A 25,503-nucleotide genomic window follows, 5' to 3' on the forward strand; every position below is an offset into this window, starting at 1 on the left:
CTCGTTGGAAGTCGCTCCGATCGCTGGATTTTCCCATCTAATGTGGATTCACACTGAAACTGATCCACAGAAAACATGCGATTTTATGGATATTATTTTATAGACCCAACTACTACTTGCAGTACGCACTCAGTCTGTAGGTGGCGTAGTGAGAGGTTCTTCAAGCAGTATACAGTACCCCCAGCCTACAATAAACCCCTGTTCTGAGAAGCATATACTGCACCTCTCCAAACGCTAATTTACAAACACCTAGAGAAGTTACAAACATCTAATGAATAAGGCGGTAAGAGACAAGAGAGACATCTTCACGCTTCTGTTAAGTCTCCTTGTCCTTTCTGAAGTGCTTTGAGATTAGCTGCTAGGAACACGTTGCCCGACATCCCCAATATACGGGACTGTATCTGTTAGGGCCCCTTCACAAGGTGTGTTTTTGGGCCCCATTATAGCATTATGGCTTCTCATGGTCTTTGTTGGAAAAAGTTTCTACATGTCGTTGTCTTGAGCAGAACGGGCGGCACACGGAAGGTTGTCTGTGTGTTGTCCAGTGTGAGCTGCACCCATGTTTCTTGGGCACAGCTCTCATATGGCTGTGTGACTCCAGCCGTAGGCAGTGAGTATTGGTAGGGTCCCATGTCGGTTCCACTGCGCAACTGAGACGTGACCGGGATGTGGCCAAAAGCTCCAAGCCGAATAAGTAAAAGGGGTATTCCAGTGATTCAAAGTGAAAGTTATATTCTTCATAAGGCGATAACATATAATGTACTGCTGTTACAAAGCTGCAGAGATACGGCTTTATCTGTGGTCCCCTCTCCTCCTGCTTAGTTCTCCATTGGTGTCCAGTGGTTACGTCCTGGACGCTCGGCTGTTTTACCGGTCAGGCTGCTCAGTGCCTTCACATTCTGTAATGCCGACACAGTTTGTACAGTCGGGAATGCCCACTCAGTACCTGGCAGTGTGGGATTGTGGGAGATGCAGATTTTGGACTCCCCATCGGCCATTTTAAATAATAATGTGGAAATCTGAAGCTGGCGGGACGCAGCGGTGGCGCAGGTCGGGAAAAAAAAGGCATGGAGTGCAGTGTGACAATTTAGATGGATGTTTGGAATAATGGCAATAACTGGAAACACTAGGGAAATTTTGAATATCTCACCCAGTCTCCGGAACACCCCTGTAAGTGTCTGCTGACCGTAGGCGGTGAAGGGATGGGCAGTTTGCCTAAAGCCACGAGGCCATTAACAATTCATAGCCAGTTAATACTCCATTCATTTGCTAGCCATGATGACTTGCGGAATGTCAGAGCTCTTGGCTGCCGCTATGTGGGAGCCGTCACTAACAACCAATTATTCCAATAGCCGGGTCAGTCAAGATAGACTGGTTGCTATGGATAATCTGCCTAACAATGGTAGCCTTTTCTGTGGGTCCGTCAGACAACCAGTCTGCATAAAATGAGTGATCCCCTTAGTTCTCGACCAAATAGGTGGAGAGGGAAGAGGACGTTCCCTCCCGCAGGTGGGAGTACAACCAGGTGATGCACAGGCATATATGGGAAGTCGTTCTCTTACCACGGAAGCTGCAGCAGATTTTTCATTTTCAAGTTCACTTTTCATTTGTTCTTGAACCGACGAGAACTAAGATAGAAATCCAATGTTATCATCTTACTAATGGGGGAGAACAGAACAAGACTATAGGAGCAGCAGATGGGGCACCACTACCATGAGGCCACCTGAGCCTGCTGCCTCAGGCGGCAGTCTGCAGGACCTCAGAGTGGCGGCCACCCAGCCGGCAAACTACTGGCCAGTAAATAACTGCCAGCAGCGAGTCGGCCGGGCAGCAAACTAACAAGTATTTCACTCCCTCTGCCTGCAGCTCAGGTTGGGCAATCGCCGGGCTGTCATCAGCCTGTCACTCCTGACCTCTCCGTTCCTGTATGCAGACACTGGGGGGGAGGGGGGAGGTCAGTGGTCACAGAATGCTAACAGTGCGGCGGACGCCCGACCTGAGCTGCAGAGTGAGTGCAGTGCTTGTGGGGTTGTACGGGAGTCACTATTACTACAGGGGCCACTCCGAGGGTCACTATTACTACTGGAGCCACTATAGGGGGTCAATATTACTACAGGAGCCACGTCGGGGTCACTATAACTACCACGGCCACTATGGGTATCAGTATTAACTCTGGGGCCACTAACTGGATCCCTATTACTACTGGGGTCAATATTACTACTTGGACCACCAACGCTGTCACTATGACTACTGGAGCCATTAAGCGGTCACTATTACTATTGGGTCCACTAAGAGGGACACTACTGCTCTGTCACTTAAGTATGTGTTGGGTATCTTGTGTACTGGTGCTTTCAATACCTGTAAAATGAGTGTTTTTTGTTTTTTTTTTGATTGGGGGGGGGGGGGAGTTTGCCATTTCACACTTGACTATTTTTACACAATTAAGCTGCTCTCACACGGGCCGCTTTTTACCGCTATTAGCGCGGCATCTCGAGCACCGAGCTAACCGCAGAACAAGGCTCCCATTGATTTTAATGGGGCTGCTCAGACATGTGCTAGAACGCCGCGTTTGTAACATTGTGATTTTCGGTTGCTGCCTGTCCTATTTTTCGTGTTTTGTGACACACTTACAATGATGGGGTGCGTTAAAACATGCGTTCAGAAACACGGCTCAAATTTGCAGAAAAAATGGTTCCGAGCGGCATTTAACTGAAGGCGTGCGAGAGTGGCCTAAGGATGCAGTGAGGTGAATTACAGCACCGTGTAGGGGGTTATAGGCAGCTGTGGAGAAAATGCTGCAAAGTAAGAATATTTTTCAAAAATAGATGGTGTCTGACTCCAAATTTATTCTGCAGGACAACAACCCCCAACATCCAGCCGATGTCAGCAAGAACTATCCTCAGCGTAAAGAGGAACAGAGGCATCGAGATAATCTATGCTTAGTTCTCCAAGATGTTTGGAACAACCTTCCTGTCGAGTTCCTTTCGAAAACTGTGTGCAAGTGTACCCAGAAGAACTGATGCTGGAGGTGAAGGCCGGTCACACCAAATATTGATGGGATTTACATTTCTCTTTTGTTCAGCCACTTTGCTTTGTGTTAATTGACAAAAATAATCAATTAACTCTTCTATTTTTGAAAGCTTTCTTACTTTGTAGCATTTTTTTTCACACCCGCCTAAAACTTTTGCACAGTGCTGTATATCCAGTTGACTTGCAAAACAAAGACAACAACTGGAAAGGATGCAAGAAGCAAAGAGATGTAACAACGATGACACAGTCGTCTCAAAAAGTTACATTTCAATTGCGGGGGTTACAGCCGGCTTCCCCGGAACACTTGAGTGCCGCTGCGGTTAAATGAGCTGTGTCCTCCGTGACATAACAGCGCTATATCTGCCCCTGTGATAAGCCCGTCTTCAGCCCGCAGCACGTCTCACTTTGATAGGCTGTTTGTCATCTTTTCATGGCCCTGAAATAAGCCATCAATCTGGACGTACAAAAACAGTTTTGTTCGCTGGTCTTTTTGGCCGGTTTTCTTGCGGATTGAGATAAAGCTGCCGGCCGGCTATTAACATACTTAAGAAAGCCATCACTTAATGTCAAAAGTCGCACCTTCTCAATGGTCCTTTGGTCTTCTTCCATTCTGACTCTCATGGCGCCCACATCCAGATCTACAACAAAAGAAAGAAAAAAAAGCAGAGCGTGAAATCTTCTAGGCGTGACGGTGCATTGATAGCACGCAGCGAGGTCAGCAATGGGAGCCCCGGTCACTGCGGGCTGACCAACTGTCCCGGCAGCGCTGCCCTTGACATTCAAGGTCTTATTCCTGCTGTTTGGCCGGCTGCTTAGAGAGAAATTAAGAAGTAAGTTCAAGAGCCAAGTGTGGCGCGGAGGACCTGCTGCTCTCCATCAATGCCGGGACGGCACATTTCCAACGTCAGTCCCAAATAAACAGGACAAGATTTAGCAGGTGGCTCTGTGGAGTGAAAGGGGCGTAAGAAAAGAGAAAAGCTCATTAAATCATATGCCAAACATGTGCGAGGAATATGGTCCATGTCCCCCTTAAGAGATTAATGCTCCTGATCGCCCCCTATCGGGAACTAAAATGTGATCTTGTATGAGCGCTGCTCTGCCAGATGACTAACATGTAGAGCATCAAACACAACATACAATGCAAGTTACCAAATGTCTTATTTACAGTGTATGTCAGGCATTGGGTGCAGTGGTAGGTACTGCCGCTCTCCAGCATTGGGCCAGGGCTTTAATGGGAATGTGTCAGCAGGAAATAACAGTTTCGATGTTACGCAATAGAACATATATTATATATATCTGCAGTTCTCACACTGACCACTAGGCGTAATAATAGTCTGACACTTCCTGTTCTGTAGAGAAAACTTCTCAGTCGTCATCTCATTATCCTCACAGGCAGGATTACACTGTGTGATGGTTGGTTGCAGCTCACCACAGGGGAGGACCCTCTCTGCACCGAACAGTTTTCTCTACAGGGCAGGTAGTGTTAGGCTTAGTGGTCAGTGTGCAGGGAGGGGGAGGAGGTGAGCTGTGACATCACCTATTGTGAATGGCAGATCCTGTGTTCTCTAAATATACACTACCGTTCAAAAGTTTGGGGTCACCCAAACAATTTTGTGTTTTCCATGAAAGTCACCCTTATTCACCACCATGCGTTGTGAAATGAATAGACAATAGAGCCAAGACATTGACAAGGTTAGAAATAATGATTTGTATGTGAAATAACATTGTTTTTACATCAAACTTTGCTTTCGTCAAAGAATCCTCCTTTTGCAGCAATTCCAGCATTGCACACCTTTGACATTCTAGCTGTTAATTTGTTGAGGTAAGCTTGTGAAATTGCACCCCACGCTTCTAGAAGCATCTCCCACAAGTTGGATTGGTTGGATGGGCACTTCTGGCGTACCATACGGTCAAGCTGCTCCCACAACAGCTCAATGGGGTTCAGATCTGGTGACTGCGCTGGCCACTCCATTACCGATAGAATACCAGCTGCCTGCTTCTGCTGTAAATAGTTCTTGCACAATTTGGAGGTGTGTTTAGGGTCATTGTCCTGTTGTAGGATGAAATTGGTTCCAATCAAGCGCTGTCCACTGGGTATGGCATGGCGTTGCAAAATGGAGTGATAGCCTTCCTTATTCAGAATCCCTTTTACCCTGTACAAATCTCCCACCTTACCAGCACCAAAGCAACCCCAGACCATCACATTACCTCCACCATGCTTAACAGATGGCGTCAGGCATTCTTCCAGCATCTTTTCATTTGTTCTGCGTCTCACAAACGTTCTTCTTTGTGATCCAAACACCTCAAACTTGGATTCATCCGTCCACAACACTTTTTTCCAGTCTTCCTCTGTCCAATGTCTGTTCTTTTGCCCATCTTAATCTTTTTCTTTTATTGGCCAGTCTCAGATATGGCTTTTTCTTTGCCACTCTGCCCTGAAGCCCAAAACCCCGCAGCCGCCTCTTCACTGTAGATGTTGACACTGGTGTTTTGCGGGTACTATTTAATGAAGATGCCAGTTGGGTACCTGTGAGGCGTCTGTTTCTCAAACTAGAGACTCTAATGTGCTTATCTTCTTGCTTAGTTGTGCAACGCGGCCTCCCACTTCTTTTTCTACTCTGGTTACAGCCTGTTTGTGCTGTCCTCTGAAGGGAGTAGTACACACCGTTGTAGGAAATCTTCAATTTCTTAGCAATTTCTCACATGGAATAGCCTTCATTTCTAAGAACAAGAATAGACTGTCGAGTTTCAGATGAAAGTTCTCTTTTTCTGGCCATTTTGAGCGTTTAATTGACCCCACAAATGTGATGCTCCAGAAACTCAATCTGCTCACAGGAAGGTCAGTTTTGTAGCTTCTGTAACGAGCTAGACTGTTTTCAGATGTGTGAACATGATTGCACAAGGGTTTTCTAATCATCAATTAGCCTTCTGAGCCAATGAGCAAACACATTGTACCATTAGAACACTGGAGTGATAGTTGCTGGAAATGGGCCTCTATTCACCTTTGTAGATATTGCACAAAAAACCAGGCATTTGCAGCTAGAATAGTCATTTACCACATTAGCAATGTATAGAGTGCATTTGTTTAAAGTTAGGACTAGTTTAAAGTTATCTTCATTGAAAAGTACAGTGCTTTTCCTTCAAAAATAAGGACATTTCAATGTGACCCCAAACGTTTGAACGGTAGTGTAGGTGTCACCTCTCAGTGTAATCCTGCCTGTAATAATAATGAGATGAATGCTGGAAAGCTTTCTCTACAGAACAGGAAGTGTCAGACTATTATTAGGCTTAATGGTTAGTGTGCAGGCAGGGGAGGAGGTGAGCTGTGACATCACCTATTGTGAATGGTGGATTCTGTGTTATCTATATATAGGTGTCACCTCTCAGTGTAATCCTGCCTGTAATAATAATGAGATGAATGCTGGAAAGCTTTCTCTACAGAAAAGGAAGTCTCAGACTATTATCAGGCTTAGTGGTCAGTGTGCAGGGAGTGGGAGGAGGTGAGCTGTGACTATTGTGAATGGTGGATCCTGTGTTATCTATATATAGGTGTAACCTCTCAGTGTAATCCTGTCTGTGATGATAATGAGATGACAGCTGAGAAGTTTTCTCTACAGAACAGAAAGTGTCAGACTATTTTTAGGCCTAGTGGTCAGTGTGCGATTTTAAAGGGCTACTCCTGTGCAATGTTCTTTTTCCATTCATTATCTCCCTGCTATATAAGTGGACTAGTGTTACCTTCATTAGTTATTCCTTCCTCAAACTCTTGGCCTCTTCCTCCTCAGATGGTCATGTGATCTCAGTTCTGAGCAGCTAAGATTTACTTGGGGTTATGTTGTCTGAAACGAGTCAGTTTCTCAGTCTGTTTGATGTTATTGCATGAATCCTACCACAGACACTGCCTAGAGGCAGACATGCGACTTTCTGCGATGAATAGAACATGCTGTGATTCTACCCCGCAAGCGGAATATCGCAGCTGAGTTCTGCTCGTGGCAGTGGAGAATCTGTTAACATCGCATGTATATGGACAGACATTGCAGTGAGTCTGAACGACCGAACAAATGGAAAGATAATGAACTAACGACTATTTTTATGGAGGCTGAAACAAGTAAACGAATACTCCGTGCTGGCTTTAGTTTACACGTAACGGTCATCGCTCACCGTCGCTCATTTGAGTAAATTTTAAACGACTGCACTGTGCAACAAATTTTTGAAAAATTTTCATGACTGAAAGTAATTAATGTTTCTGTAAAATTAAAACCTGCTGATTCCACTGGTAAAACTGAATAATAGCGGCGCGTCTCATGGTCAAGTTATTTAACCCCTCAGTGACCAAGCATTTTTATTTATCCATCGCTGTATGAGGGCTTGTTTCTTGCGGGACGAGTTGTATTTTTCAATGGTGCTATTTAATGTACCGTATAATGCACTAAAAAACTTTAAAAAAATCCTAAATGGAGAAAAATAAAATAAAAAAAAAAAAGGACTTCTGCCATTTTTCGGTGCATCTTGTTTCTACGGCGCACAAACTGCAACAAAAATGAGCTGATAACTTAATTCTACGGGTCGGTACGGTTTCTGCGATACCAAACTTATGTAGTTTTTTTTTTGCTGTAGTACTTTTATTTTTTTTTCAAAGACATTTAATTTTTTTAAATTATTCTCTGCCGCCATCTTCTGCGCGCCATAACTTTGTTTATTTCTCCATCCACATAGTTGTGCAGGGCTCATTTCTTGCGGGACGTCCTGTAGTTTGATTTGGTACCATTTAGAATACATACAACTTTTTGATCGCTTTTTATTGCATTTTTTCTTAGAGACAGGGTGACCAAAAAAGCTCTTTTCTGTCGTTCTTAATTATTTTTTCGGACGACGTTCTCCATGCGGGGTAAATAATGCGTAATTTTGATAGATCGGACTTTTACAGATGCAGCGATACTAAACATGTATTTTTGTTTTATGATTTTAATTCTTTTAGGCTCACCAATGAGCTGTAAGAACACAGATCATTAATTACCACTTACTGGTGGAGGATCCGCAGTGTTTACGCCACGTGGAAACATCCCCTATATGTTACATTCACCTACCCTTATAGTGTTCAGTCAGCGTGTAACAGTGATTGGGAAATAGTTGTGCAATCAGTTCTGTTGTCATTATTAAGCAGGTTACTGGCGAGCCGACTGGAGTCATTGTATCGGCAGATTTCCAATAAATACAACACAACGGCAATTGGATTACATTATTCTCCATAATTGGAAAACCTTACGAGGCAGAAAAAGCAAATCTCAGATTAGAATTCAGCACTAAAGTTACTGTGAGCCGCCGATCATATTATCTGTTACACATATTGTGTTGCACAGTGTTATCGTTGTGTGTAAATGGGCCTTAACTCAACGTCCCCATTGGTGCGAGCGGGATACGCAGATAGTCCTTGGCGTTGTACCTAACGAGTGGATGTGTTTGTCCTTCTCCTCCAGCTCAGCCTCCAGCTGGTGGACTCTGTCCTGCAGAGAGTCCGCTTTCTCTTTTAGCTCCTTGTTCTCTTCCAGCAGCCTCTCCTTCTCCGACTCATCTTCTGATTGATAAATGATCTGCAATATTAGAAGGTCTATTATTTTAAAGGATGGAACAAAGGGTTCTCCGGCGCGCCGCTGAGCAGCGATAATTATCCCGCATGCTCGTCATATAATTTCCTGCATATTTAAAATATGAATAGAAAAAAGGGAAGGCGGGCGCGGAAAAGAAGTTCCCTGCAAGCCGCCAGTACATGACATACAAAGACGACGCACATGGGGACGGTTTATTGACAGGGATAATGCTTATCATACTGTTTTGTGCGCCCTCATCATTCAGGTCAATTTCTTATGGAGGCTGCGTCCAGGAAGGCAGCTGGAGCCTCCACACCCACACCGCCCCGTATGGGTTTAGGACAGTCTCGCTCGTAACTAGGCAAGAAAAAGCAAGAAGTTTTGTGGCCGGGCAACTCTGGGGGGTTGCGCAGAGCAGCGGTTGGGAGGGGGGCTTGTTGTCTTTGTGCCATTCCTTCTGTGACAGTGCTGCTAGTGTCACAAGGAGCACATCACATGTCAACGCGCTGAAGTTTTCAGGCTGGAAGCCGCATGGAGTCCATCAGGCCCACAGATATTAACACAGTTGGCTTTCTACATGGTGCTGCAGCCACCCGGAGGCCATTCATATTCTGCACATTAACGTGGCTTTGCATGCTTGTCACACATAGCACCGTGCAGGCGTCTAATGCTATTGAGCCCTTCGCTTTAAGTCTCTGGGCAAACAGTGATTACCTTGTAAGACGGCTTCAGGAGAACGGCCGACAAAAGGGCTTTAAAGTTATCATTTTAGTAAAGCACGCTCATTTGCATTGTTATTATGCACGCCTTTTGTTTAAATCTTGCCACTTCCATTATGAAAAAGTCTTTTTCTAATGTGGTTGAAGCTTATGGCTGCCACCGACCCCCCGATTCACTTGTCTCATTCAAAGCCTTTCCGAGCATCTGAAGATACCAGGTTATGGCCGTCTAGACTGACACCCGTACTGTAGACTTTCACCGAAGACTTACCCTGTGATAAGAAGATTGTTTGCTGGCTCTTAGAACTATGAAAACACTCAGGGCTGTGGACAGTTGCAAGAAAAAGTAAGTGAACTCTTTTGAACGAGTAAAATTCAGAGTCGGGATGCGGCTTGCATTTCAGAGTTCCTGCTTTATTAATAAAATGTGCATCTCACAAGTATGGAGAACACGTTTCGGTTTTTGAAAAACCTTGTACAAGAAAGCCAAGGAAACCAGTGGCTAATCAAGTCTTGCAAGATACGCCTGCAGAGAGAAACAGGGAGCAGAAACCGGCCAAGGTGGGACTGTTAATTTTTTCTTGAACCTTTGGAACGGTCTGGGTTCATGCACTGATTACTAATAAAATGGTCTGATTGTATCCAAGTCACATTTGTAGGTAAACGCAATCCGACTAAAAGTAATTATACGCATGAGCAGGAATCAAGTAGTATTTATGTCTATATCGTGGACAAGGGATAAATGTCATTACTGGAAAAACCCCTTTAGGAGATTCTGGTGCCATCTTGGTTGTGGTCAAGATGCATCATAACGAGAGCAGAGAAAAAGTGAAACAGTCGCGCTCACCAATCAATAAGATTCAGGGCGGGCTCACTGAGGCAGATCTAAATTGCCGAATTCGCGCGGACAATATGCGGTAATATACGCCCATTGAAAGGCAGAAACTTTTACAGACGTGCAGACTGGAATTTTATTTCCTGTATGTTCTATATTTGCCCAGATTCCGCACGGACGCCCCCATTGAATTCAAAGGATGCAAGTTTTCCGTTGCAACTTCAATAGAAAAGCTCAAATGTTGGCTACGCAGTGCATAGCGTATATCATTGATCCAAAACCTTCCACGGTCACTCGCAATTATTTTCCGTGAATCATCGCAGGTCTTCCACTGCGGGAACCCAACCCGCCGGTGTGAGCCCGGCCTCAGGCTGTTTTTCAAAGTGAAAGAAAAAAAACACAAAAGGGCAAAACCAAAAATGAAAAAAAAAAAAAAGAAAGAGGCCGCATCACTAAGGGGTTAAAGGCATGTAGGGCATTCCGCAGCAACCATTCTGTGCTTTACACAACCGCTCCACTTTTACTTTGCACCAATTCTTATGAATCTCTTTTAGGGCTCCTGCACAATGCCAAGAGCGCTATCACGTGATTCACGGCCTTATATTGCGCTCGCAAACCTTCTAAAAAGCCCTGGATGCGAGGCGTTTTCATCACTGCCGGAGTTCCCTTCATCCCATTACTTTGCCCCATGGAAAGCAATGGGTGAAGATTGCAATCCTCTGCCACTGCTGTCACAGCTGCAGCAGGGGCTTCTTTTATCCCCGCAGAGGGGCCCCTCTTCACTGAACACCCTGCCGCTGCTGGCACAGTGTTCGGCAGGAGACTATGCTCTCCCTATGTTTTCACTGGGTTCGGCGCTGCTGCCGGCGGCCCCATTGAGAACAAGGTTAAACACCTGGATGCGACAGTCTCAGATCCCTGCGGGGCTAAAGGAATCCCCTGCTGCAGTTGTCACAGATGCAGCAGGGGATTGTGAACTTCTCCCATTGCTTTCAATGGGTCCGGCGCTGCTGCCACTGGGAAGCAAGTGGAATAACGCAAAAAAAAGGCCATTCAGCGATTTTTTTTCACGCAGCATAGCAGGAGTGAAAACATCGCAAACGAGAAGGAAACTCATTTGAAATTCATTGGTTTCGTAATCGTGCGTTTTCACTCACTCTCGCAGTGCGAGAAAATCCCTGATTTTCTCACCAGTGTGAAGGCGCCTTTAAGGTGCATATATACGAGCGAGAGCAAGTGGCGCCTGACATTCTTCAATGTACAATAGGATTGTTCCTTAATTGCATAAAAGCCAGGGACTAAACAACCAAACCTTCCCGTAGAGCAGAGAGACTGCAATAAAGAAAAGAAGAAACCACTAATGATTATTCCGCACAGAGGAGCCCGATGCAGCAATATCGGCCGCCATGTTTGTACTCCCTACATTTATAGTCAGGGGCGTAAGTAAAGGCTCAGGGGCCCTGATGCAAAAGGTGAGCTGGGGCCCCCTTCTATCTGTATCTGTACCCGTACCCATACCTAAACCATGCTGCACAGAGACATAACTTCAAGCTCCTGGGCCCCAATGCAAAACCTGTGACAGGGCCCCCAACTAGAATGCTTTATTCATAGTACTGGGCTCCCTATATGGAGAAGAGAGGCCTTATGGGCCCCTAAGGCTCCTGGGCCCGGGTGCAACCGCATCCCCTATAGTTACGCCCCTGTTTATAGGGGTTTCTTCTCTTTATTGCAATCTCTCTGCTCTACGGGAAGGTTTGGTTGTTTAATCTCTGGTTTGTATGTAATGAAGGAATTGTACATGAACCCATCAGTAGTGTCTCCTCTGGAGGATCTGTGACATAGATGACCAAGTTATAGATATCAGTATCTGATCAGTTTATTTCTCTTTTAAGGCCGCCTGCACACGGGCGGATATCCCGCGGCGGGATTTCCCGTGGGATTTCCGCCGCTCAAAGCCTGCCTAGGAGTGCATTACAATACGCACTCCTATGCAGACGGCCGCGGTTTGGCCGCACGAAATCTCGTGCAGCAAACAAACCGCGGCATGTCCTACTTCTGTGCGGGGCTTGCAGAGCCTCGCACAGATACGTCACTCACCCGGCCGCCGGCTCCGGTCTGCACATGCGCCGGCTCCCGGGCAGCCAGCACATGAAAGAGCCGGGGCCGCCGGGCGCGGGTGAGTACGCGCTCGTCTCTGCAGGCGCTCGGGTCGGGTCCCGTGGCGAGAATTCTCGCCGCCGGATCCGACCCGCTCGTCTGCAGGCGGCCTAAATCGATGAAAAAAGTTATATTATAAGGTTCTTCTCACCGAGCGGGTTTAACGTTATAAAAGCATGGAATAGGACTTATTTTACTAATTAAAAGCAGATAATGAAAGATCTTCCATTTTTCTAATGAGTTTTTACTTTCTGATTGCAGATTTTCTCATCTATAGTCTGTACATGAGTATGGGGGGCCGTCATCCCGCCTGAGCTGCTGCTAACAGCATTTGGAGATAAGCATTAGAGCAGCCTCAGGGCCATTCACACCGTGGACAGGAGGGGCCCCGCAGACTTCTATGGGAGAGTACTGTGGGCATGCTCTATGAACTGTGCAGGGAGTGAGGGGAGCTGTGCCATCACCTATTGTGATGCTTATGACGCTGCTTTTTTCTTTAACGTGGATGTCAATGGGACTTTCTAATGTTACAAGCACATCGCACAAAAACCTTAAAGCACAAACTTGTGATGCGTTTTTAACATTAGAAAATCCCATTGACAATTGTGTTAAAAAAAATCAGCGATATTACATCATTAAAAAATGCATGTGTGTGTGAGCCATTATCTCTTTATAGGTGTCACCTCTCAGTGTAATCCTGTCTGTACGGGGAGGGGAGGAGGTGAGCTGTGACTATTGTGAATGGTGGCTCCTGTGTTATCTATATATAGGTGTCACCTCTCAGTGTAATCCTGCCTGTACAGGGAGGGGAGGAGGTCAGCTGTGACTATTGTTAATGGTGGATCCTGTGTCATCTATATATATAAAAATGAACGTATGTCTGTGTGCGTGTCTGTCTGCGTGTCTGTTTGTCCTTTATGCGCTACTACACCATTCATCTGATCGCCATGAAACTTTGGGAAGTTGTTGAGTGCACTCCTGGGAAGATTATAGGCATAGTAAAACTATCCTACGATAAATGGCGCGTGTGTGAGCGTCGTCGACAGTTACGACCCCCCCACGTAGATCGTTCGATTTCCATCACTGCCACTAATTCTCTCACTTCCCGATGTCATAGAAACATGAAATTTGGCACAAGCATTGATTATGTCATAAATAGGAAAAGGTAATGAGTCCCAACTCGATTATTCAATTGTAAGCGCCAAAGAATTAGCGTCCAAATTTTACATACGGAATCTAATTTTCTCGCTTCCCAATGTCATAGAAACTTGAAATTTGGCACGAGCATTGATTATGTCATAAATAGTAAAAGCTAATGGGTCCCAACTCCATTATTCAATTCTACGTGCAAAAGAATTAGCGTCCAAATTTTACGTACGGAATGTAATTTTCTCACATAGAAACGTGAAATTTGGCACGGGCATTGAATATGTCATAAATAGGAAAAGCTAATGGGTCCCAACTCGATTATTCAATTCTAAGCGCAAAAGAATTAGCATCCAAATTTTACGTATGGAATCTAATTCTCTCACTTCCTGATGTATATAAATGAATGTATGTCTGTCTGTCTGTCCTTTATGCATTACTACACCATTCATCCGATCGCCATGAGACTTTGGGAAGTTGTTGAGTACACTCCTGGGAAGATTACTGGCATAGTACAACTATCCTACCATAGGTGGGGGCGTGCGAGCATTGTTGACAGTTATGCCCCCCAGACAAAGATCGTTTGATTTCCATCTCAAGCACGAAAGCAAAAGGCATTAAGAGCAACGGGATGAGTGTTCAACTACAAAATGATGCATCCGCCGAACGTATCACAAGACAATTCCTGGATATTGAGAATGCTGAGGTAACATGAAAGCTGCGCTGTGATTGGTTGTTATATATTATACTGAGGTAACATGAAAGCTGCGCTGTGATTGGTTGTTATATATTATACTGCTGAGGTAAAATGAAAGCTGCGCTGTGATTGGTTGCTATATATTATACTACTGAGGTAAAATGAAAGCTGTGCTGTGATTGGTTGTTATATATTATACTGCTGAGGTAAAATGAAAGCTGTGCTGTGATTGGTTGCTATTTCTTATACTACTGAGGTAACATGAAAGCTGTGCTGTGATTGGTGGCTACTTCTTATACTACTGAGGTTGCATGAAATCTGCGCTGTGATTCGTTGTTATATATTATACCACTGAGGTAACATGAAAGCTGCGCTGTGATTGGTTGCTATTTTTTATATTGCTGAGGCAGAATAAAAGTTGCGCTGTGATTGGTTGCTATTTCTCTTACTGCTGAGGTAAAATGAAAGCTGCGCTGTGATTGGTTGTTATATATTATACTGAGGTAACATGAAAGCTGCGCTGTGATTGGTTGTTATATTTTATACTGCTGAGGTAACATGAAAGCTGCGCTGTGATTGGTTGTTATATATTATACTGCTGAGGTAACATGAAAGCTGCGCTGTGATTGGTTGTTATCTAGATATATAAAAACGAATGAATGTCTGTCTTTCCTCGCAGCAACGCGCGACGGGTAAGCTAGTCTATATATAGATGTCACCTCTCAGTGTAATCCTGTCTGTACATGGAGGGGAGGAGGTGAGCTGTGACTATTGTGAATGGTGGATCCTGTGTTATCTATATATAGGTGTCACCTCTCAGTGTAATCCTGCCTGTGACGATAACGAGATGACAGCTGAGATGTTTTCTCTATAGAACAGAAAGAGTCAGACTAATATTAGTCTTAGTGGTCAGTGTGCAGGGAGGGGAGAGGTGAGCTGTGACATCACCTACTGTGAATGGTGGATCCTGTGTTATCTATATATAGGTGTCTCCTCTCAGTGTAATTCTGCCTGTGATGATAATGAGATGATGGCTGAGAGGTTTTCTCTACAGAACAGGAAGTGTCAAACTATTAAGCCCCTTTTACATGGGACTGCTGTCCAGCACTTCACTGCCCAACAGCCATCCCAGCAATGATCGACCCTGTGTTTTTACACCAGAGGGTCACCACTCAGTGAATACAGGCAGAGCAAACTCAAGATCGCTCTGACCACCCACTCACCTCCATTCCCAGTAGACGTCGTTCATAGATGTATGACCGCCTATTTACACGGAACGACGCGGCGGCGGCCCAACATTGATATTTAGGTCTGCATGAAAGATCCGATTAGCGACTTATCCCTGACCGTTCACTGCTGGCGTTCATACAGCACAATTATCGTGTAAACCACTCAAACAAGCGATTTTCACGACAATCATGCCGTGTAAAAGGGGCTTTACGCCTAGTGGTCAGTGTGAGAACTGCAGGATTACTTGTATATACAGGTCGGCACATCGGAAGACAAAAAGCAACACAAATTCTTTAAAAACCTGTTTAACGTAAAGACTTGTCATCGGACAATGACCGCTTGTGTAAATCCAACCCCCCTTATGGCCTTCTCTACAGAGACAGCGCTGCTGCAGCTCCCCAGCCGTGAGCTCTAGGACCCCGCTGTATGACGAGAGCAGAACCCGGGGATTCCCCTAATACTGAGATAATACAGAAGCCGCGTCTTTGCTCCATGTGTCTAATGTTTATCTCCAGCGCCATCGTCTGTCACAGCGGGGAACTGCATGTAATTAACTATTCATTCTCCTGTCTCTATGAAGATGCTCATTAGCAAGATGAACAAAGAGACGTCGTCTGCAGCTACAGTCATCTGTTACACTTTAATTTTCAGGTTTTGTTATAGTATTCCCGGCGCCATCTGTCCACAGCGGTAGATTTTGACTTATTGAAGCCGGGAGCCAATGAGGTTAGGCAAAACCGCAATCGAGATTAGATGGTGATCAGCGCGGAGCAGGGATGGGGTGATGCTGTATATTCATCTAGTGCCGCTATCAGTTCCGTCGCTCCTTGCGGTACATCACTAACGATCCGCAGAGACTTCTAAGTAACCAAACAGACTGGAAACGGACGCCGACAAGTCAGCAACGACTCAACATGTCCGATAGGGAATTTGGCTTCTCAGTTTTGCGCAAAAACTTCATATTAACCCTTTCATGTAGAAGTGGAAGAAAAAACGGACAGAGCGTCCCAGACAGGAGGCCAATAGGAGCCATTGTGCTTGTATGTTAGAAGAGGGTAGAGGTGAATGGACATAAAAGTGTGGATGCAAAGTAGAGCTGGTGAGCTGGCCGGATACGCTGGGGGACCGACGGTCTTAGAGTCTGTGAGACGTGAGAGGAGGACTCCGGCGCGATCTATAGTCAGTGTAACCTTATAGAAGTTGTATACTTTATAGGGTCCAAGTTCACGTATATAGAACCACATGCCGATTTCGGACTGTAAGCCGGCGGTGTAGAATCCAAGTAACGTTTCATTTAGTAAAATCCAGCCAACAATGTGGCACGTTTCGGGGTACGCAGACCTCTTCCTCAGAGAGCTGGCTCATTATTTATGTAAGGCTACTCAGATTTAGAGAAACGGACGGACCGTTGGTCCACCAAAAAGGGCATGTGGTTACCGCAAAGTGGACACCCAGCCTTAATAGCCAGGTATACACACTAAATGGCCTCTTTATTAGAGTCCTCGGCCCTCATGGATCCCTGTATGGTAATTCTCTCCGTGACCCCGGAGGGCAGCAGAAAATCATGTGACAAGTTTTCCGTGGATCAGCTTTAGTGTGAATCCACATTAGATGGAAAGAATCCAACAATCAAAGCGACTTCCAATGAGGTCCGGTCATCGGTGCTAGACTAGCCGGGGCCAAGATTTCACTGCCAACCGTGTGTGTGTTCTATTATATAACGGCGTGCAGATTATACCGAGAATGGCGCGATCAACAAAAACATCCAGCGAAAGGGGATCCTGTGGATGGAAACAACTCATAACCAAAAGGGGTCGGAGGAGGATGTCAGGTGCTGCACAGTCGGTGCTGTACACAACGCTGGAGCTCCAACGTGTCCAGACACACAACTCGCCGCTCCTCCGCACGGATGGGATATAACAGCGGACGACCAGTTCCAGCGCCATTGTGTCTAAGAGAAACGGAAAGACTCCAGCGGGCAAAAGAGCGCAAAACTTGTATCACCGAGCAGCGGAAAAACATCTCCTGGTCAGATGGATTCAGGTTTCTGTTGCTGATGGGAGGGCAGAATTTAGCGCAAGCAGCATGAATCGCTGACCCCTTCCTGTCAGGCTGGTGGAGTAATAATGTGAGGAAGCTTTTCTTGGCACACCTGGGCTCCTCTGATACCTGCAGATGGACGCCACAATGAATTGCTGCAGTTCTGAGGGCCAAAGGAAGTGTGATGTGCTAATACATGGCGGTCTCTAATAAAGTGGCCATTCAGTGTAAGGCTCTTGATGCTACATGAAGTTCCAACCAACGTAGAATTGTAGCTGATGGTTACTGTTTGATAACTAACAACCCCCCCGACCTCCGATGCAGCCATATTAACAGAGCTGTAGCCTGGAGTCCTAATCACATGTATTCTGAAGCGCTCCACTAGGTGGAGCAGTTGGACAGGACATGCGGTCGGGGCAACACGGACACTCAGCAACTTCCAAGTTGCAAGAACTTCGCTTTCACAATCAGCCTTCTATTATTCTCTATTAGAAAAAAAAGTTGCATTTCCATAAAAGGTTGAAGATTTTGAGCTCCTCACAAGGCTGAAGGCATTTTCCCCTCATACAGTTACATTGTGACAGCCACTTTTGCGCTTACTTTTTTTTAAGGCAAGTTTGTATTCCATAAAAGGCCTAGAACATTCCGTGCCGAGCGGGGCTCATTCTCAGTTGTGTTGGGACCTGTGACACAGGGATATGCAGCAGCAGAGATAAGAGGCTGCTGGATGGAGGGGTGTAGATGTACAGGTCCAATGTCCTCACCCCTCTGCCAGACCCGTCACGGCACTGCTGCTGTACATGGATGAGCAGACACCAAAGTACGACCAAAAATGACCTTTTCATGCTGAAAAATCCCTCTAAGAGCTGCCCACTGGGGTCTCCCTTCCTTCTAATTTGCTGTCCACTGCCTGTTGTCACGTGAAATCCATCACCAGTAAGAGATACTGTAGTGGATTACAAGGAGGGTGGGGAGGGCTTTGCTTGTTGCCGTTTTACGCTGCCCAGAGAAGTCTATGGACAGGTGAATAGACGCTCGCACTTGATGCTGCAGCTAAGGGAGTGTTCACATAGCGTTATTTAACATTCTGTATGACTGTGTTCGGAGTCTCCGTCACAGCCGCTGCACTGTGATGGGAACACTCGGAGCCATTCACTTGCATTGTGAAGCGGACGCCTCTTTGCTGCCCGTATACAAGGTTCCTGCTTATTTCCGCTTTGTTTGGAATATAGAATAATGTAGTTGGCGGTGCTATGCTGTACTCCAAACAAAGCAGCAACAAACGTAAAACAGCCCCCAAAGAGATGTCTGCTTCACAATACAGGCGAATGGCCCCGTTATCTGTAACCATAGAGAATTGCTTTACCCAACTCGTACAGGACCAGACTACAAGGACGGCCATTCTGGACTTAATATCAACCAACAGGCCTGACGGAATAACAAGGGTGCAAGTTGGGAAATAGTGACCATAAAATCATAAGTTTCCACTTGTCTTTTAATAGAGAGAGTTTTATAAGGGGGGGGGGGGGGTACAAAAATACTTAAGCTTAGGAAGGTAAAGTTCAATCAACTGAGAGATGGCCTAAACCCCATATTGACTGGGACAGAGGCTGGACAGACATCTGGGATGATTTAGTGATCCTGCACTGTGCAGGGGGTCGGACCCGATGGCCCTGGAGGTGCTGATGACCCTGGAGGACCCGATGACCCTGGAGGTGCTGATGACCCTGGAGGACCCTTCCAACTCTACCAGTCTATGATTCTATGTCCTCAAAAATAAGAGTACAGACAGAATGTTTAAAAGCATCCTAAATACTAACTGTGAGCGGTTCATACCTTACAGGTAGTTATAGGCAAAAACAATTTAAAGATAAAATAAAGATGTAAAGGGGCAATAAACAACAAAAAGAAAGTGTTTAAATTAGTAAAAGAAGGCGCAAAGAAGCACTGAAGACTAGAGATGAGCGAGCACACTCTGTTAAGGCAGTTAGATATCTCCCCCTCCCCCGGCGCCCCCCCCGCTCGGACCAGTATGCAGTTACTCGAGAAGAGCGATGCTTGCTCGAGTTACTGCCTTATCCGAGCGTGCTCGCTCATCTCTACTAAAGACATATAATAAAAATAAATTATGTAAAAATCAGATAAAAAGCAGCAAAGATGGAGACAGAGAGACGTGTTGCCAAAGAGAGTAAAACTAACCCTAAACTGTTCAACTATGTAAATAGTAAAAAGATTAGAGATGAGCGAACGTATTCGTTTCGAGTAATTACTCGATCGGGCACTGCGATTTTCGAGGACTTCCGTACTCGGGTGAAATGATTCGGGGGAGGACGCCAGGGGGCGGGGGGAGGTGTGGCGGAGCGGGGGGTAGCAGCGGGGAACAGGGGGGAGCCCTCTCCCCCCCCCCCCCCCACTGCAACCCCCCACTCACCCACGGCGCTCCACGAATCTTTTCACCCGAGTACGGAAGTACTCGAAAATTGCGGCGCTCGGGTGAAAAAGGGGCGTGGCCGAGTAGGTTCGCTCATCTCTAATAAAGATTAATACTGAAAGTGTTGGCCCTTTAATAAATAATGTAGGAGAAATTGTAGAGGGTGATGAGGAGAAAACAAATCTATTACATAGATTTTTCTCCAGTGTATTCACCGAGGAAAATGACATGTCAGATGAGATGCAGAGTGATAATGTAAACTCTCCACTAAATGTAACCAGTCTCCCAGGAAGGAGTACAGAGCCGCCTTCAAAAAGTTAAAATAGACAAATCGGCGGGTACAGACAGCATACACCCCCGGGTTCTAAGAGGATCAAGTGATGTGATAAACAGGCTGCTGTTCCTTAAATATAAGGACTCCATGACAGGGTCTGTTTCACTGGATTGGCACATAGTCAATGTGGTGCCAGTATTGAAAAAGGGGTCGAAGTAAGGGTCTTACTTCTATTATAGGTAAAATGTTTGAAGGGTTTATAAGAGCTGCTATCCTGGAGGACCTCAAGGAAAATAGCTGTATAATTTTGGAGTGGTCGCCATTACTAGTAGGGTACTACAAGGGGCAGTATTGGAGTGGTTACCATTACTAGTAGGGTACTACAAGGAGTCGTATTGGAGTGGTTACCATTACTAGTGGGGTACCACAAGGGGCAGTATTGGAGTGGTCACCATTACTAGTGGGGTACCACAAGGGGCAGTATTGGAGTGGTTACCATTACTAGTGGGGTACCACAAGGGGCAGTATTGGAGTGGTTACCATTACTAGTGGGGTACCACAAGGGGCAGTATTGGAGTGGTCACCATTACTAGTAGGGTACTACAAGGAGTCATATTGGAGGGGTCATCATTATTAGTGGGGTACCACAAGGGGCAGTATTGGAGGGGTCACCATTACTAGAGGGGTAACCACAGGGGGCAGTATTGGAGGGGTCACCATTACTAGAGGGGTAACCACAGGGGGCAGTTTTGGGCCTTGTTTTTTAAATATCTTTATTAATGACCTGGTAGAAGGATTGTGCAGTAAAATATCAATATTTGCAGATGATACAAAACTATGTAAAGTAATTAACACAAGAGAGGACAATGTGCGGCTACATACGGATCTGAAGTTGTTGGTTTCAGCAGAAAAGTGGCAAATGAGGTGTAACTCTGATAATGTAAGGTTCTGCACACGGGCAGAGAAAATACATGTCATCATTACACTCTAATGGGCAACCTCTGGCGTCACTGATAAGAACTTGGGGGTTTTAGTTAATTGTAAGCTTAATTGGAGCAACCAGTGTCAGGCAGCTGCTGCCAAGGCAAATACGATCTAGGGGAGCATCAGAAGAGGTCTAGGGGCACATGATGAGAACATTGTTCTTCCTCTTTACAAGTCACTGGTCAGACCACACATGGAATATGGTGGACAGTTTGGGGCACCAGTACTCAAGAAGGACATATCAGAGCTTGAGCGGGTACAAAGGCAGGCAACTAAAGTAATAAACAGAATAGGCGGACTACAATACCCAGAGAAGTCAGCAAAATTGGGGTTATTTAGTCTAGAAAAAAGACGGCTGTGGGGCGCTCTAATAACTATGTATAGATATATCAGGGTCAGTTGAGAGATCTCTTCCATCATCTATTATACCCAGGACTGTAACAAGGAGGCGCTCTAGTAACTATGTATGAATATATAAGGGGTCAGTACAGAGATCTCTCCCATCATCTCTTTATACCCAGGACTGTGACAAGGGGGAGCTCTAATAACTATGTATGAATATATAAGGGGTCAGTACAGAGATCTCTCCCATCATCTCTTTATACCCAGGACTGTAACAAGGGGGCGCTCTAATAACTATGTATGAATATATAAGGGGTCAGTACAGAGATCTCCCATCATCTATTTATACCCAGGACTGTGAATGTAACAAGAGGGCGCTCTTTACGTCTAGAAGGAAAGAAGGTTTCTACAGCAATATAGAAGTGGGTTCTTTACTGTAAGAGCAGTGGGACTGTGGAACTGTGGAACTCTCTGCCTGAGGACGCGGTGATGGCAAATTCGATAAAAGTGTTCAAGTGAGGCCTGGACGTATTTCTTGAGCGAAACAATATTATATGTTATAATCATTAATAACTTCAGGAGGGCCAGTGATTTGGGGATTATTCCAATTGCCAGATTGGAGTCAGGAAGGAATTTTCTTCCCTTAAATTAGAAAAATTGGCTTCTATCGCATTGGGTTTTTTGCCTTCCTCTGGTTCAACATTGGATAATAGACTGAACAAGATGGACATGGGGCTTTTTTCAACTTAATATACTATGTTACTATGTAGCAGTCTACACCCACCCGCTCAGAGATGGAGAAGAGATCCTGCTCTCCTATGTGTACAGTGTATGGAGACATCATCACAGCAGTCTACACCCAGCAGCTCAGAGACAGAGAAGAGATCCTGCTCTCCTATGTGTACAGTGTATGGTGACATGATAGCAGCAGTCTACACCCACCAGCTCAGAGAGAGAGAAGAGATCCTGCTCTCCTATGTGTACAGTGTATGGAGACATCATAGCAGCAGTCTACACCCACCAGCTCAGAGATAGAGAAGAGATCCTGCTCTCCTAATTGTACAGTGTATGGAGACATCATAGCAGCAGTCTACACCCACCAGCTCAGGGATAGAGAAGAAATCCTGCTCTCCTATGTGTACAGTGTATGGAGACATCATAGCAGCAGACTACACCCACCAGCTCAGAGATGGAGAAGAGATCCTGCTCTCCTATGTGTACAGTGTATGGAGACATCATAGCAGCAGTCTACACCCGCCAGCTCAGAGATGGAGAAGAGATCCTGCTCTCTTATGTGCACAGTGTATTGAGACATCATAGCAGCAGTCTACACCCACCCGCTCAGAGCTAGAGAATAAGAAATCCTGCTCTCCTATGTGTACAGTGTATGGTGACATGATAGCAGCAGTCTACACCCACCAGCTCAGAGAGAGAGAAGAGATCCTGCTCTCCTATGTGTACAGTGTATGGAAAAATCATAGCAGCAGTCTACACCCACCAGCTCAGAGATAGAGAAGAGATCCTGCTCTCCTATGTGTACAGTGTATGGAGACATCATAGCAGCAGTCTGCACCCTCCAGCTCAGAGATAGAGAAGAGATCCTGCTCTCCTATGTGTACAGTGTATGGAGACATCATAGCAGCAGTCTACACCCACCAGCTCAGAGATAGAGAAGAGATCCTGCTCTCCTATGTGTACAGTGTATGGAGACATCATTGCAGCAGTCTGCACCCTCCAGCTCAGAGATAGAGAAGAGATCCTGCTCTCCTATGTGTACAGTGTATGGAGACATCATAGCAGCAGTCTACACCCACCAGCTCAGAGATAGAGAAGAGATCCTGCTCTCCTATGTGTACAGTGTATGGAGACATCATAGCAGCAGTCTGCACCCTCCAGCTCAGAGATAGAGAAGAGATCTTGCTCTCCTATGTGTACAGTGTATGGAGACATCATAGCAGCAGTCTGCACCCAGCAGCTCAGAGATAGAGAAAAGATCCTGCTGCCCTATGTGTGCAGTGTATGGAGACATTATAGCAGCAGTCTACACCCACCAGCTCAGAGATAGAGAAGAGATCCTGCTCTCCTAATTGTACAGTGTATGGAGACATCATAGCAGCAGTCTACACCCACCAGCTCAGGGATAGAGAAGAGATCCTGCTCTCCTATGTGTACAGTGTATGGAGACATCATAGCAGCAGACTACACCCACCAGCTCAGAGATGGAGAAGAGATCCTGCTCTCCTATGTGTACAGTGTATGGAGACATCATAGCAGCAGTCTACACCCGCCAGCTCAGAGATGGAGAAGAGATCCTGCTCTCCTATGTGCACAGTGTATGGAGACATCATAGCAGCAGTCTACACCCACCCGCTCAGAGCTAGAGAATAAGAAATCCTGCTCTCCTATGTGTACAGTGTATGGAGACATCATAGCAGCAGTCTACACCCACCAGCTCAGAGATGGAGAAGAGATACTGCTCTCCTATGTGTACAGTGTATGGAAACATCATAGCAGCAGTTCACACCCACCAGCTGAGAGATGGAGAAGAGATCCTGCTCTCCTATGTGTACAGTGTATGGAGACATCATAGCAGCAGTCTACACCCGCCAGCTCAGAGATGGAGAAGAGATCCTGCTCTCTTATGTGCACAGTGTATGGAGACATCATAGCAGCAGTCTACACCCACCCGCTCAGAGATGGAGAAGAGATCCTGCTCTCCCATGTGTGCAGTGTATGGAGACAACATAGCAGCAGTCTACACCCACCCGCTCAGAGCTAGAGAATAAGAAATCCTGCTCTCCTATGTGTACAGTGTATGGAGACATCATAGCAGCAGTCTACACCCACCCGCTCAGAGATGGAGAAGAGATCCTGCTCTCCTATGTGTGAACTGTATAGAGACATCATAGCAGCAGTCTACACCCACCAGCTCAGGGATAGAGAAGAGATCCTGCTCTCCCATGTGTGAACTGTATGGAGACAACATAGCAGCAGTCTACACTCACCAGCTCAGAGATAGAGAAGAAATCCTGCTCTCCTATGTGTACAGTGTATGGAGACATCATAGCAGCAGTCTACATCCACCAGCTCAGGGATAGAGAAGAGATCCTGCTCTCCTATGTGTACAGTGTATGGAGACATCATAGCAGCAGTCTACATCCACCAGCTCAGGGATAGAGAAGAGATCCTGCTCTCCTATGTGTACAGTCTATGGAGACATCATAGCAGCAGTCTACACCCACCAGCTCAGGGATAGAGAAGAGATCCTGGAGAGCTGGATTTCTTCTCTATGTGTACAGTGTATGGAGACATCATAGCAGCAGTCTACATCCACCAGCTCAGGGATAGAGAAGAGATCCTGCTCTCCTATGTGTACAGTCTATGGAGACATCATAGCAGCAGTCTACACCCACCAGCTCAGAGATAGAGAAGAGATCCTGCTCTCCTATGTGTACAGTGTATGGAGACATCATAGCAGCAGTCTACACCCACCAGCTCAGGGATAGAGAAGAGATCCTGCTCTCCTATGTGTACAGTCTATGGAGACATCAGAGCAGCAGTCTACACCCACCAACTCAGAGATAGAGAAGAGATCCTGCTCTCCTATGTGCACAGTGTATGGAGACATCATAGCAGCAGTCCACACCCACCAGCTCAGAGATAGAGAAGAGATCCTGCTCTCCTATGTGTGCAGTGTATGGAGACATCATAGCAGCAGTCCACACCCACCAGCTCAGAGATAGAGAAGAGATCCTGCTCTCCTATGTGTACAGTGTATGGAGACATCATAGCAGCAGTCCACACCCACCAGCTCAGAGATAGAGAAGAGATACTGCTCTCCTATGTGTACAGTGTATGGAGACATCATAGCAGCAGTCTACATCCACCAGCTCAGGGATAGAGAAGAGATCCTGCTCTCCTATGTGTACAGTGTATGGAGACATCATAGCAGCAGTCCACACCCACCAGCTCAGAGATAGAGAAGAGATCCTGCTCTCCTATGTGTACAGTGTATGGAGACCTCATAGCA

General features: G+C 45.9%; 1 protein-coding gene across 1 annotated transcript in view; it reads right to left on the reverse strand.

Annotated features, from left to right (window-relative positions):
• Positions 1–25,503, reverse strand: part of C12H10orf67 (chromosome 12 C10orf67 homolog) — a 134,128-nt gene that overhangs the window by 83,602 nt on the left and 25,023 nt on the right. The window contains exons 6-8 of the mRNA XM_066585702.1: positions 8,474–8,621; positions 3,610–3,668; positions 1,563–1,628 (exon numbers count right to left, since the gene is read on the reverse strand). Coding sequence (XP_066441799.1) covers positions 1,563–1,628; positions 3,610–3,668; positions 8,474–8,621 — 273 coding nt within the window. The remainder of the gene's footprint in view (positions 1–1,562; positions 1,629–3,609; positions 3,669–8,473; positions 8,622–25,503) is intronic.

The sequence above is a fragment of the Eleutherodactylus coqui genome, chromosome 12 (genome assembly GCF_035609145.1).
Source record: "Eleutherodactylus coqui strain aEleCoq1 chromosome 12, aEleCoq1.hap1, whole genome shotgun sequence".
NCBI lineage: Eukaryota > Metazoa > Chordata > Amphibia > Anura > Eleutherodactylidae > Eleutherodactylus > Eleutherodactylus coqui.